This window comes from Spodoptera frugiperda, chromosome 14 (assembly GCF_023101765.2).
Source record: "Spodoptera frugiperda isolate SF20-4 chromosome 14, AGI-APGP_CSIRO_Sfru_2.0, whole genome shotgun sequence".
Taxonomy (NCBI): Eukaryota; Metazoa; Arthropoda; class Insecta; order Lepidoptera; family Noctuidae; genus Spodoptera; species Spodoptera frugiperda.
In genome coordinates this window covers 6545292-6560833 of record NC_064225.1, presented here as the reverse complement: position 1 = coordinate 6560833, position 15542 = coordinate 6545292, and the positions used below count along the sequence as shown (strand labels likewise).

The following is a 15542-nucleotide window of genomic DNA, read 5'->3' as shown; positions in this document are numbered from 1 at the left end:
CGTGTGCCGGGCAAATCCCTGGACACCTCGTTCTAGACTGCCGATGTTGCTTGGGGTTGTGAAACAACACTAAATGTACTGGCGTTGAGTTCTCTTCTTAAGACTTTTACTGCGCTCTTTTGGCACTTTTTGGCGATAAAATAAAGTGCTCCGAGAAGTAAAACGATCAGTATTATAATCAAAAGTGTTTTCTCAATACTGATCAGTGGTCCAATCTCTTGACTGGTGCTGGCATTGGCTTCACCGTTTGCATTTTGAGCTATTACCGTTTCTTCTTTTGAATAAGTTTTTCCCATCTTCTCTCTTGATGTTTTCTTTTGTGCTTCTTTCTTGAATTAAGATTGTTTCTTCTGTCTTGATGCTTCTTTCTTGAATTAAGATTGTTTCTTCTGTCTTGATGCTTCTTTCTTGAATTAAGATTGTTTCTTCTGTTTTGGTGCTTCTTTCTTGAATTTAAATTGTTTCTTTCTTCAATTTAGAATTTTTCTTCCTTGCGTTTGTCTTAATTTTCGGTTGTCATTTCTGCTATTATTTTTATATAGCAGGGTCGCCATGAAGTGTATCCATGAGGATAGGTGGCAGAAGGAAACAAACGTTTATTCTCACGTCCGATTTATTAATGAATCATTATATCAATACAGAGCGGTTCAAAATCAGATTACTTAGTTACTAGAATATTAATGCTATGCTTGCAAAACGTGACTTGTTATTGCACCGACGACTGTCTTAATGGGGATCGGTAAAGTCATGTCCTTAGGTCAGCATGATTGCAACCAGATGTGGCGTTTTGTATTTTGTTGTGCGCCCAATGGTCTTCACCCTTAAGGTAATTTAACAAGTTACAACTCAATTGCCCATTAGTTATCCCAAGTCTGTTTCTGATAAAATATAAGATGAATGGCCTAACATGTAGCTCATTGGAAGGTTGACAGTTACAAATATTGAGATGCTTTTGTTTATATTTTTAGGGGTACCTGATGGACCGTCACAATTTGTAGTTTGTGTTGACTAAGTTATAGTTAATGGATACTTCGCGAGGCTGTGCGGGAAAATATTGGCTAAATTAAAATAATCCTTTTACAATACGAGTGAGAGCAAAGTTATTCTTGAGTAATGACGTATGCCTCACGACACTTACTGTGCGATTCAAGAAAATATCTTGTTTTACAAGTGCTGCAGGTACCCAATCTCCACTTGAATATCTTACATCTACCAACGGCACTGTACCTTCGTAACCCAAAATGTTAACTATTAAAAGTACTCTACACTGCAAATGTTCAATGCAATGTTGTGCTACAACATTTATATATTTATCGCGGTTCAAATGTATGCCAAACAATTTGGCATAGAAATTGGTAGGAGGATGCTTGAGCCACTTTGTACTAAGTTCTCGAATGTCAGCTACAGGGATTACATCAGTGTCACCATGATCTACATAACTAATTCTAACGAGTCCTTTCGTTTTGTTGTATTGCAGAATCGATGCCCGGTACCAATTATAGTCCTCTGGGTGTAGTGCAACACACGCTTTATTTTCAAATATTCCATCCAGCGGTGACATATCCTCAACTTCATACTGGAGATCAAAGGACATATCATTATAAAGCTCTGCGACAGCTTCATCTTTAAATACAATCTTCAGTGGCAATGTGTTAATACTACTAAGATAATCTATAATGCACATAAATTCATTACCATAAAATTTGGGGTACGTAGGAAAGTTGCCAGTAGTTGTAGAGTTGTCAATCTTCCAACTATCTTCATATTCAGCCCTTTGAACATCTACTAAGTAATCATTTACCCACAAAGACTCGTACCTCAGTTCTATTGGTAGAACGCCGTTCACTTCATCACCTGGCACTCTGACATAGCATTCTTTGTGAATAATAAATAGATTGGTGTAGAAAGTTTAACGTTTTAAGTGTCACATTTTTTTGAAATGTGGCGGAGCGGAACTATGTTTCTTAACATTTTCATGAGACATGGCTCTACAAAGCAGTAGTCTATGTAATGCATGACACATGTCGCACTTTCTAGATTTACTTCAGTCACTCGTCCTCGTCCATCAATGCTATATGCACGTGATGACTAAGTTATACTTAGGGCCCGTTCACACAGACCGGCTCGGAGAGGAAAGTAAAATTTTATCACGTTGAAAATAGAGATTCAAATATTTGTATTAAGGTTTATTTTTTAATGTGCACTGATTTTTTGTTTAAAAATGCTTGACGGCGCTTGGTGTGAAATAATAAACGGAGCTGATCGGCTCCGATCGCGTGCTCTTTCTCGCTCGTGCAGCCTATCGGCTCCGAGCGCATCCGCTTCCAGCCGGTGTATGTGAAATAGTTGGCGACTCCGCTGCGACCGACTCCAAGCGTATACGATCCGGTTTGTGCGTTCGAGCAGCCGATCGGCTCCGATTGTGTGGTCTTTGTTGCTCGCGCATCCGATCGGCTCCGAGCACATCCGCTTCCAGTCGGTGTATGTGACATAGTTGGCGACTCTAAGCGACCGACTCCAAGCGTATACGATCCGGTCTGTGTGAAAAGAAAAATGCGCGCCGATGCTCTCCGAGCCGGTCTGTGTGAATGGACCCTTAATGGGTACTTCGCGAGGCTGTGACGGGAAAATATTGGTTAAATTAAAAAAATCCTTTTACAATACGACTGAGTGCATAGTTATTCTGGAGTAACGAAGTATGTCCCACGACACTTACTGTACGATTCAAGAAAATATCGTGTTTTACAAGTGCTGCAGGTACCCAATCTCCACTTGCAAATCTCATATCTACCAACGGCACTGTACCTTCGTAACCCAAAATATTAACTTTGAAAATTGCTTTACGCTTCAACAGTTTAATGCAATGTTTTGCTACAACATTTATATATTTTTCGCGGTTCAAATGCATGCTAAACAATTTGGCAGGAGGACGCTTGAGCCACTTTGTACTAAGTTCTCGAATGTCAGCTACAGGGATTACATCAGTGTCACCATGATCAACATACCTAATTCTAACGAGTCCTTTTGTTTTGTTATATTGCAGAATCGATGACGCATCCTCAACTTCATACTGGAGATCAAAGGACATCTTTATATATATAATTCTTCTGTACGTGTGTATGTCACTGAACTTCTCTTAAACGAGTGGACCGATTTTGATGAACTTTTTTGTGTGTGTTCAAGGGGATCTGAGAATGGTTTAGATTCACAATTTTGTCCGCTGGACAATGTTTTTTTAATTAGTTTTTAATTTATTAGTAGTTGTTGATTTTGGAATGTTTTACATTGAATCCGACAGACGGCGCTACCATCGCAGTGTCAAATATTAATGACGTTAGATATTGTCATAACATTTGAATAATAATTTTCATCAAAAAGGCCCAGAATGTTTTAGCTTATTAAAAAAGTTTAAAATTTTTAAATTAAAGACGTGTAGACAGGACAACGTCTGTCGGGTCCGCTAGTATCATTATAAAGCTCTGAGACAGCTTGATCTTTAAATATAATCTGCAGTGGCAATGTGTTATCACTAAGATAATCTATAAAGCACATAAATTCATTACCATAATATTTTGGGTACGTAGGAAAGTTGCCAGAAGTTGTAGAGTTTTCAATCTTCCAACTATTTTTATATTCAGCCCTTTGAACATCTACTAAGTAATCATTTACCCACAAAGACTCGTACCTCAGTTCTATTGGTAGAACGCCGTTCACTTCATCACCTAGCACTCTGACATAGCATTCTTTGTGAATAAGAGATCTGCGCATGAAGTCTAACGTATCTGTGTCCCATTTCTTTCCTACGGGATGTATCCGATTTAACTTGCAGGTATATGATTGCGGTGGAACGTGGCGGAGCGGAACAATATTTCTCATGTATTTCAAGAGACATGGCTCTACAAAGCCGTAGTCTATGTAATGCATGACACATGTCGCACTTTCTTGATTTACTTCAACCACTCGTCCTCATCTTTCAATCCGATATGTACAAGATGACTAAGTTATACCTAATGGGTACTTCGCGAGGCTGTGGCGGGAAGATATTGGTTAAATTAAAAAAATCCTTTTACAACACGAGTGAGAGCAAAGTTATTCTTGAGTAACGAAGTATGTCTCACGACACTTACTGTACGATTCAAGAAAATATCTTGTTTTACAAGTGCTGCAGGTACCCAATCTCCACTTGAATATCTTACATCTACCAACGGCACTGTACCTTCGTAACCCAAAATATTAACTTTGAAAATTGCTTTACGCTTCAACAGTTCAATGCAATGTTGTGCTACAACATTTATATATTTTTCGCGGTTCAAATGCATGCCAAACAATTTGGCAGAGAAATTGGCAGGAGGATGCTTGAGCCACTTTGTACTAAGTTCTCGAATGTCAGCTACAGGGATTACATCAGTGTCACCATGATCAACATACCTAATTCTAACGAGTCCTTTTGTTTTGTTGTATTGCAGAATCGATGCGCGGTACCAATTATAGTTCTTTGGGCATAGTGCAACACACGCTTTATTCTCAAATATTCCATCCAGCGGTGACATATCCTCAACTTCATATTGGAGATCAAAGTGTAGGTTGTGGAGAATGACTTGCAGGTTACCGGGGTAGATAGACAGTAAAAGTCCCACACGGTAGAAATAATATAAAGTTTAATGTCTTACACAGAAGTCATAAGAGTTCGACACAACACAAGTATAGTTCTTAGAAGGAGTGAAAGATTTATAACGGCGAGAACAAATAGATAAAAGCGATAGTTACAGAAAGCACAGAATTACATATATTGAAGCGCGGCGAGATTATACAAGGCAAAGCTAGCTAGTCTAAGCACAAGCGTCAAGCAGACTGACTCGCCATCCAACGCGGCATGCGGGTTGCGCAGCCATATTATTATAAAGCTCTGCGACAGCTTCATCTTTAAATATAATCTTCAGTGGCAATGTGTTAATATCACTAAGATAATCTATAAAGCACATAAATTCATTGCCATAATATTTTTGGTGCGTAGGAAACTTGCCAATAGTTGTAGAGTTTTCATCTTTCTTTGACCTTATAATATCTTCTTGGATTATTACATCTTTGTTCTTTTCAATCATCCAACTGTTTTTATATTCAGCCCTTTGAATATCTACTAAGTAATCATTTACCCACAAAGACTCGTACCTCAGTTCTATTGGTAGAACGCCGTTCACTTCATCACCTAGCACTCTGACATAGCATTCTTTGTGAATAAGAGATCTGCTCATGAAGTTTAACGTATCTGTGTCCCATTTCTTTCGTACGGGACGTATCCGATTTAACTTACAGGTACTGTACCTTCGTAACCCAAATTGTTAACTTTGAAAATTGCTTTACGCTTCAACAGTTCAATGCAATGTTGTGCTACAACATTTATATATTTTTCGCGGTTCAAATGCATGGCAATCAATTTGGCAGGAGGATGCTTGAGCCACTTTGTACTAAGTTCTCGAATGTCAGCTACAGGGATTACATCAGTGTCACCATGATCTACATACCTAATTCTAACGAGTCCTTTCGTTTTGTTAAATTGCAGAATCGATGCGCGGTACCAATTATAGTTGTCTGGGCAACACACGCTTTATTTTCAAATATTTGATTTAACTTGCAGGTATATGATTGCGGTGGAATGTGGCGGAGCGGAACAATATTTCTCATATTTTTCAAGAGACATGGCTCTACAAAGCCGTAGTCTATGTAATGCATGACACATGTCGCACTTTCTTGATTTACTTCAACCACTCGTCCTCGTCCATCAATCCGATATGCACATGATGACTAAGTTATACCTAATGGGTACTTCGCGAGGCTGTGGCGGGAAGATATTGGTTAAATTATGAATTAGAAATTTCCTTTTACAACACGAGTGAGAGCAAAGTTATTCTTGAGTAACGAAGTATGTCTCACGACACTTACTGTGCGATTCAAGAAAATATCGTGTTTTACAATTTCTGCAGGTACCCAATCTCCACTTGCAAATCTTATATCTACCAACGGCAACTGTTGGTCTTCGTAACCCAAAATATTAACTTTGAAAATTGCTATTACGCCTCAACAGTTCAATGCAATGTTGTGCTACAACATTTATATATTTATCGCGGTTCAAATGCATGCCAAACAATTTGGCAGAGAAATTGGCAGGAGGATGCTTGAGCCACTTTGTACTAAGTTCTCGAATGTCAGCTACAGGGATTACATCAGTGTCACCATGATCAACATACTTAATTCTAACGAGTCCTTTTGTTTTGTTATATTGCAGAATCGATGCCCGGTACCAACTATAGTTCTCTGGGCATAGTGCAACACACGCTTTATTTACAAATATTTCATCCAGCGGTGACATATCCACAACTTCATATTGGAGATCAAAGTGTAGGTTGTGGAGAATGACTTGCGGGTTACCGGGGTAGATAGACCGTAAAAGTCCCACACGGTAGAAGTAATATAAAGTTTTATGTCTTACACAGAAGTCATAAGAGTTCGACACAACACAAGTATAGTTCTTAGAAGGAGTGAAAGATTTATAACGGCGAGAACAAATAGATAAAAACGATAGTTAAAGAAAGCACAGAATTACATATATAAAAGCGCGGCGAGATTATACAAGGTAAAGCTAGCTAGTCTAAGCAGAGCCGTCAAGCAGACTAACTCGCCATCCAACGCGGCATTCGGGTTGCGCAGCCATATAAAGCTCTGAGACAGCTTCATCTATACATATAATAAAATCGTAGAAAAGTGCTGTCTGTACATTGAAAATAAAAATAAAAAAAATAGCAGGGGTTATTGTTATGTCGATGTCGAACCCAAAAATGTAATTAACTTTTTTTTGTCTGTTTGTCTGTTTGTCTGTTTGTCTGTTTGTCTGTTTGTCTGTTCGTCTGTGCGCGCTAATCTCAGAAACGGCTGATCCGAGTTGGATGCGGTTTTCACGAATATATTGTGGGATGCTTAAATTTACATTTAGTGTTTGTTTCATGTCAATCGGTTCATAAATAAAAAAGTTATGTCAAATTAAAGAATCACGTCGAACATTCTATGCTTATACCATTAATCTCCGCAACTATTTGACGGATTTGGTTGAAATTTGGTACAGATATAGTTTAGAACCTTAGAAAGGACATAGATATATTTTTTATTTCAAAAATCAAAAAATAAAAATAAGAAATAAATTATTTATAAATAATTCTATGTCGATCGTTACACGACTTCGGTTCATGTTATTGTTTTAATTTATCGAAAAAAAGTAAATAAATAGTAAAAAGGTATGAAAAAAATAATATCAATATAATAAAACATTTAGTACAAAGAAAATGCTCTAACGGAGTATAGATAATTCTATGTCGATCGTTACACGACTTCGGTTCATGTTATTGTTTTAATTCATCGAAAAAAAGTAAATAAATAGTAAAAAGGTATGAAAAAAATAATATCAATATAATTAAACTTTTAGTACAAAGAAAATGCCCGAACGGAGTATAAATAAATAATCCAAGTTGTCTTTATCCTCGATAGATGGCGTTGGGATCGAAATAGATCGCGCTATGGTTTCGTTACATTCATTTGTTTGGGTATCGGCCGAGCGCTTCGGTACTATCGTAGAAAAAGTGTATTATCAGTCGTATGATTATTTGTCTGTAGTGGTCCTGCTGTTTCGTATATTCTAAATTGGTTTCGTTGTATTTGTCAATTAATAAGTTTATTTGTTGGGTTTTCCTGGTTTTTTGGTTAAACTATTTAACGTAGGTTTAGTTTGATATCGATTATTAGTAGTTACTGTAGTTAGTTTTTTTAATAAAATTGTAAGTCTAATTTATAAATTAATTAGATTAGATTTAAGTCGTTTCTTTTAAATTATTTAGTTTAAGCTTGGTTATTATAGCATAGAGGATAGGTTGTAATATAGTTTCTTTTTTAATTGTTATAAATTCGTAATTCGTAGCTTTCTTTAGTTTTAAGTTAGTTTAAGTCCGTTTTTAAACTATTTTTTCAATGCCCTAAGTGAGTATACATCTATTAAATTCAAACGCAGAGCTCATTATGTTGATTTTTGAAGAGTTCCCTGGAATATCTTCCACATCTCATTTTTGAAGAGATCCCGCGAGATCGGGAACTATGTGGTTAAAACCAAAAATTTGCCGGAAGTCACTATTCCACGCGAACGAAGTCGCGGGCAAAAGCTAGTTGAAAATAAAAATAAAAAAAATAGCAGGGGTTATTGTTATGTCGATGTCGAACCCAAAAATGTAATTAACTTTTTTTTTGTCTGTTTGTCTGTTTGTCTGTTTGTCTGTTTGTCTGTTCGTCTGTGCGCGCTAATCTCAGAAACGGCTGATCCGAGTTGGATGCGGTTTTCACGAATATATTGTGGGATGCTTAAATTTACATTTAGTGTTTGTTTCATGTCAATCGGTTCATAAATAAAAAAGTTATGTCAAATTAAAGAATCACATCGAACATTCTATGCTTATACCATTAATCTCCGCAACTATTTGACGGATTTGGTTGAAATTTGGTACAGATATAGTTTAGAACCTTAGAAAGGACATAGATATACATATTTTTATTTCAAAAATCAAAAAATAAAAATAAGAAATAAATTATTTATAAATAATTCTATGTCGATCGTTACACGACTTCGGTTCATGTTATTGTTTTAATTTATCGAAAAAAAGTAAATAAATAGTAAAAAGGTATGAAAAAAATAATATCAATATAATAAAACATTTAGTACAAAGAAAATGCTCTAACGGAGTATAGATAATTCTATGTCGATCGTTACACGACTTCGGTTCATGTTATTGTTTTAATTCATCGAAAAAAGTAAATAAATAGTAAAAAGGCATACCTTTTTTCTAATTCGTAATTCGTAGCTTTCTTTAGTTTTAAGTTAGTTTAAGTCCGTTTTTAAACTATTTTTTCAATGCCCTAAGTGAGTATACATCTATTAAATTCAAACGCAGAGCTCATTATGTTGATTTTTGAAGAGTTCCCTGGAATATCTTCCACATCTCATTTTTAAAGAGATCCCGCGAGATCGGGAACTATGTGGTTAAAACCAAAAATTTGCCGGAAGTCACTATTCCACGCGAACGAAGTCGCGGGCAAAAGCTAGTCTTTAAATACAATCTGCAGTGGCAATGTGTTAATATCACTAAGATAATCTATAAAGCACGTAAATTCATTACCATAATATTTTGGGTACGTAGAAAAGTTGCCAGAAGTTGTAGAGTTTTCAATCTTCCAACTATTTTTATATTCAGCCCTTTGAACATCTACTAAGTAATCATTTACCCACAAAGACTCGTACCTCAGTTCTATTGGTAGAACGCCGTTCACTTCATCACCTGGCACTCTGACATAGCATTCTTTGTGAATAAGAGATCTGCGCATGAAGTCTAACGTATCTGTGTCCCATTTCTTTCCTACGGGACGTATCCGATTTAACTTGCAGGTATATGATTGCGGTGGAATGTGGCGGAGCGGAACAATATTTCTCATGTTTTTCAAGAGACATGGCTCTACATAGCCGTAGTCTATGTAATGCATGACACATGTCGCACTTCCTTGATCTACTTCAACCACTCGTCCTCGTCCATCAATCCGATATGCACATGTTGACTAAGTTATACTAAATACTTAAACAGTTTAATGCAATGTTGTGCTACAACATTTATATATTTTTCGCGGTTCAAATGCATGCCAAACAATTTGGCAGATAAATTGGTAGGAGGATGCTTGAGCCACTTCGTACATATAATAAAAAGTACAATATGAAGGTTTTTAAATAGTATTTATTATAGAAAATAACTTCAATCAACAACTGATAGTCTGGTCAATTTAGACATTCGAAGTTACATAAAGTCCCAACAAGCTGAATTTCTGTGAAGTTGTTCGAAACATAATTATAAACAATGTCTAGAAGTTTTTTTTTTTTACATTTAATGGGTCGACGTTTGGTTTTAAGTTCCCCATCATTCCACTCTAAGGAAAAAATTAATTCAAGGTCAAAGGTAGAAAAAGAAATAAGTTTTTCGCGATTTTCAGCAAAACGGTAAGTTTTATCATAAAAGTACCTCCGACAAAAATTGTAGATCATAAAATTATCTATAAAAAATGTATCAATACTTTTTTCCTTACGAGCCACCGTTTCTGACATATAACGATTCAAATAGTTATAAAAGTTGTTGTCGACATAATATGCACACGTTTCCACGCCACCTATGAGGTAGTGTACTTAGCGCGTTTTTTTTAACGTGGTTTCCCCAGTAGGCCTACTCCACGGGCAGTTGTGATCCTGTTTAATGTCCCTCCATGCGCTCAATTCTGTTCACGGGATATTTAATGAATTCCTAATAAATAACATAATAACTTGTTCGTTATGTTATTTATGTGTTCTACCAAAAGCAAATACAAAGGATGAAATGGGACACAGAAAGGATGAAGGCAGTGCACTCGCAGGAGCACACTCCGGACATGCAAAGGAATAATACAAACAACTGTTGGTCTTGCGTATGTACCTCCTCAACGCGAACCCCATATCTAAAACGTGTGCCTCGCCCACCATAGTATATGTCGTCGAAGAGTTTAGATAGGTACATGCCGCAATAGCGATGATTGGTTAAGACGAGACATGTATATCCATCCTACAGTCCTTCTCGCACTCGCATAAGCATTTAAAGCAAATCCCAGAAGTGCACGTACAAAAAGTTAGTACAGTAGAAAGTATTGTTCCGACTCCAGTTAAAAGGAATAGAGGCAGAGATGGGATAAAACCTTAGCCTATAATAAAACCCCATTCACATACCCGTTCGCTGCTTTCACACTGCTACTCACCAAACTTCCACACTACACACTGAATTTACTTAGGACAACTGGGTTCTAAGGAACCAATTCTAGTCTATTTTATTTTTTTGAGGGGGGAAAATCATCCAATGACTTCTCCCGCCTTGGGTGAGGCGGGAAGGAGTGTCAGACTCTTACTGACTAAAAACCACCCCGTTCCTTCTCCCGCTTCGAGCCGGAGCCCCGGTAACCTGTTACGTTGTCCGCAGCTCCGGAAATTTTAGTCTATCCTAGACAACCGTCCGTCTCCGTAGTCCAAGAGTAAGTGCCCTATCGGTTCCATAACATTTGTAACATCTCCTCGCTTTTTGTGCAATATCCTAAATGTGTCTAGGAACCTTTCGTAGGTCAGCATGATTGCAACCAGATGTGGCGTTTTGTATTTTGTTGTGCGCCCAATGGTCTTCACCCTTAAGGTAATTTAACAAGTTACAACTCAATTGCCCATTAGTTATCCTATAAGTCTGTTTCTGATAAAATATAAGATGAATGGCCTAACATGTAGCTCATTGGAAGGTTGACAGTTACAAATATTGAGATATTTTTGTTTATATTTTTAGGGGTACCTGATGGACCGTCACAATTTGTATAATATGTTGACTAAGTTATACCTAATGGGTACTTCGCGAGGCTGTGGCGGGAAAATATTGGTTAAATTAAAATAATCCTTTTACAACACGAGTGAGAGCAAAGTTATTCTTGAGTAATGACGTATGCCTCACGACACTTACTGTGCGATTCAAGAAAATATCTTGTTTTACAAGTGCTGCAGGTACCCAATCTCCACTTGAATATCTTACATCTACCAACGGCACTGTACCTTCGTAACCCAAAATATTAACTATTAAAAGTACTCTACACTGCAAATGTTCAATGCACTGTTGTGCTACAACATTTATATATTTATCGCGGTTCAAATGTATGCCAAACAATTTGGCAGAGAAATTGGTAGGAGGATGCTTGAGCCACTTTGTACTAAGTTCTCGAATGTCAGCTACAGGGATTACATCAGTGTCACCATGATCTACATACCTAATTCTAACGAGTCCTTTCGTTTTGTTATATTGCAGAATCGATGCCCGGTACCAATTATAGTTCTCTGGGCATAGTGCAACACACGCTTTATTCTCAAATATTCCATCCAGCGGTGACATATTCACAACTTCATACTGGATATCAAAGGACATATCATTATAAAGCTCTGCGACAGCTTCATCTTTAAATAGAATCTTCAGTGGCAATGTGTTAATACTACTAAGATAATCTATAAAGCACATAAATTCATTACCATAAAATTTGGGGTACGTAGGAAAGTTGCCAGTAGTTGTAGAGTTGTCAATCTTCCAACTATCTTCATATTCAGCCCTTTGAACATCTACTAAGTAATCATTTACCCACAAAGACTCGTACCTCAGTTCTATTGGTAGAACGCCGTTCACTTCATCACCTGGCACTCTGACATAGCATTCTTTGTGAATAAGAGATCTGCGCATGAAGTCTAACGTATCTGTGTCCCATTTCTTTCCTACGGGACGTATCCGATTTAACTTGCAGGTATATGATTGCGGTGGAACGTGGCGGAGCGGAACAATATTTCTCATATTTTTCAAGAGACATGGCTCTACATAGCCGTAGTCTATGTAATGCATGAGACATGTCGCACTTCCTTGATCTACTTCAACCACTCGCCCTCTATAGGGCCCTTCATCAACGTGTAGTACTACGCATGGTTGTCCTGCCTTCCATTCTGTAAACATTGCTTTTGGGTCAGGGCCTTCAAAACCTGCATTCAATATTGCGGTTATTGATTTTCGTATATGTTCCCGTACGTTTTTTAGATCAATGTCATATAAGGAAACTATACCCTCGTCGTCTATATGTCTGTAATGAGAAAAAATATAAAGATTAAGTACATACACTTTATGACTATCAATTAGCTATGACCAAGGTTTAAATAAACAAAGCCATGACTATTTACAACCTTTCATTTTTAGTAATACATGCTTGATGTGTAAAATTGCAAACGAATGATTAATCTTGTTCAAAAAGCAAGTGGTATGTTTGGCCTCGACATATTCTATACTTACGCTACATGTGCTGTAAATTGCTTGGAAACTAGTTTTGGAGGCAGCCAATCCATGGCGAAGGAAGGATTATTATCAGTTGGAACCTGGACACAAAATACATTTATTTATTAATTTCATCTTTATGTCAAGTAATATCAACTGAAACGAAGCCCTCAGAATTGCATTATACATATATATTTTTGGGGTTAATACAGGGAGCTTATATAACGTGCAATTTGATCTATACATATAATAAAGGAAACTGTAGAAAAGTCGCTTTTGTACATCGATATAAAAAAAATAATAGCCAGGGTGTTAAACGACAACCAACAGAACCCATAAACAGCATCTTTAGAATTTGTGTTTGTTTGTCTGTTTATTTGTTCGGGCATCACGTAAAATGTACGAAAGCAATGAAGATGAGAACTTTTATATACAATGATTGAACGTAACTTCAAGTAACATTTAGTTTTTGTTTCATTGCAATCCGATCAGTCTATCAAAAGATATTTGAATTTAAAGTGTATCAGAAGCAAAATGTTTATGATAGTTATTTGAGCTCGGTCTCACAAATTCACGTAACTTTTATACACAACAATATGTGTGTAAATTGAAGTAACGTTAAGTTTTTTCGTTTCATCGTAATCAGTTAATTCCTTATAAAAAATATTAGGTAAATGAATAAAAATAAGCCTGCCTCGTTGGCCGAGTGGTCGCAAGTACGACTGCCGGTCAAGGGGTCTCGGGTTCGATTCCCGGGTCGGGCGAAGTATTGCTGGGCTTTTTTCGGTTTTTCGAAAGTTTCTCAGTAGTAGCACGGAGTCTGGAAATGTGCCCGGTATATGGCAATAGGCTCACCACCTATTACATGGGACTTACAACATAAATTGTGAAAAGTGGGTGTACACAGTGGCATTACGTGTCATAATGTGCACCTCTGCCTACCCCTTCGGGGATTAAAGGCGTGACGATATGTATGTATGTCTTTCCAAAGTAAAATATTATAACAGCGCCATCTATCGAACTTAGACTGGACTATGTCTAGAGATCGTGTGATCGCGGCGTGCAATGAATCAATACATATAATAAGACAGTAAAAATCGAATGTCTGTACATTAAAATAATATTTTTCCAAAAAACTGATAGGAGGCAACTAAAGAAGAGTCATGGAACCAAAAAAAACATATTTTGGAATATTTGTCTGTCTCTCTGTCTGTCTGGTACGTTACAACTTCGAAATTACAGTTGGATTTATTTCACATAGGAGCATTGTCAAATTTTGTTTCGTCAAAATCGGTTAAGGGAAAAAGAAGTTATGGCCAATTGAAAATTTACTTCAAGCACTGCTTCAAAACTTCTACACACTACAACTTTATGTCTATTATATTATTATATCTATTATCTTATTAGTCACAAAAATATATGTATATATCTCAATATTAAAATTTATAAAGAGGTAACAAAATAACAACTAACACTGTGCGCGGACGCGGTTGAAGTGTTGAACACTGAGCTCGATAGATGGCGTTGTTCAAATACGTCATCAACCTAGATCGCGATATCAAGATTCTGAATAAATTGATCAATTGATTCGGTTCTATTTGTTGGTTTGCTTGTCGGTCGTTGGTTGTGTTGTAAACAATTGAAATTGATTGATTGATTGTTTTGGCTTTAGTTTAAAACTAAAAAGACGTAGCAATGCGGTAACTCATCACTATTTATTGAGATTTTGTTCACCTCACACGCTCAGTATCAATTTAGGAGTGGCTTAATACCTAGTCTGTTCTGTTTGTTATAATTTTAAGTTTGATATATATGGTTATGCGAAAAGCGACCCAAAATGCGGGCGGAGCCGCGGGCAACAGATAGTTATAATATAATTAAATATGTTTTAGTACATTAAGTGTTTTGACTACACAGTAAAAAAATCTTGAATTGTGAAACGCTAAGTTTTGACGAAATAGTAAAATTATATTTGTTACTTACGATTTGAGCTTCCTCAAGCTCGGTGAGATCCAGCAGCCCCAAGTAGTTGGCGAGTAGATCTTCATCGTTCCTTTGTTGGTCTGCCATTTCTTTCAATTAGTTGTTCTGGATGCGTGCGTGTAAGTTAGTACTGGAGTAATCACGTCAGTGTTACGGTGCAGTGTCTCCGACAGAGCTTCGGCTACGTGTACCTCGGTCGCGATTGTCTCACAGACTGACTTTGCTCAGCTTGTAACGACTCTTATATAGGCGAACAAAGAAAAATACCACGTTTTGGAAATGTGTAAATACAATACACAAACGGGACTTATTAACAGGGCACAATATTTTATGGGAGGTATAGAATATGACTTCGATACTTTTGTTCAAAAAAAAATAATAGTTTTGTTCTAATTATGAAGAGTTCTACTTTGTCTTTTATTTTATCTAACAAAGGGTTCTACTTAGAGTATTCAAAAGTATTTTAGTAACTTCGGGTAATCCTTTGAAACACAATTGACCCACTAGTTTGTGTACAAAGCGTGGTATATTTTTAATTGTTTCGCGATATTTTTACTGCTCATAAGACGTTGGGTTTATGGGTGGGTCAATTGTGTTCCTAAGATTAGCAAAAACTTAGCAAAA

General features: G+C 36.8%; 1 protein-coding gene across 2 annotated transcripts; it reads right to left on the bottom strand.

Moving 5' to 3' along the window:
- Positions 1-760: 760 nt before the first annotated feature.
- LOC126911393 (RING finger protein 17-like) lies at positions 761-15253 on the bottom strand. Of its 2 annotated transcripts, XR_007705944.1 has the most exons (4): positions 14919-15253; positions 12954-13036; positions 11433-12747; positions 761-974 (listed from the first exon to the last, which is right to left on the bottom strand). XR_007705944.1 is itself a non-coding variant. In XM_050698412.1 (3 exons), exons 1-3 carry the CDS (start codon positions 15003-15005, stop codon positions 11523-11525), a joined length of 1395 nt encoding a protein of 464 aa, XP_050554369.1. In that variant the 5' UTR covers positions 15006-15253; the 3' UTR covers positions 10042-11522. The 2 variants fall into 2 exon arrangements, 1 of the variants encoding a protein (XP_050554369.1); XM_050698412.1 differs by lacking the exon at positions 761-974 and having other exon boundaries at positions 10042-12747.
- Between the last annotated feature and the right edge of the window lie 289 nt (positions 15254-15542).

Bases quoted from the DNA above. Each gene is read 5' to 3' on its own strand.
- LOC126911393 (XM_050698412.1), bottom strand. From the start codon at position 15,005: ATGGCAGACCAACAAAGGAACGATGAAGATCTACTCGCCAACTACTTG. The intron at 13,037-14,918 runs GTAAGTAACAAA...TTTTGTGTCCAG, and splicing joins AGCTTGAGGAAGCTCAAATC to GTTCCAACTGATAATAATCC. The intron at 12,748-12,953 runs GTAAGTATAGAA...TTCTCATTACAG, and splicing joins CAATTTACAGCACATGTAGC to ACATATAGACGACGAGGGTA.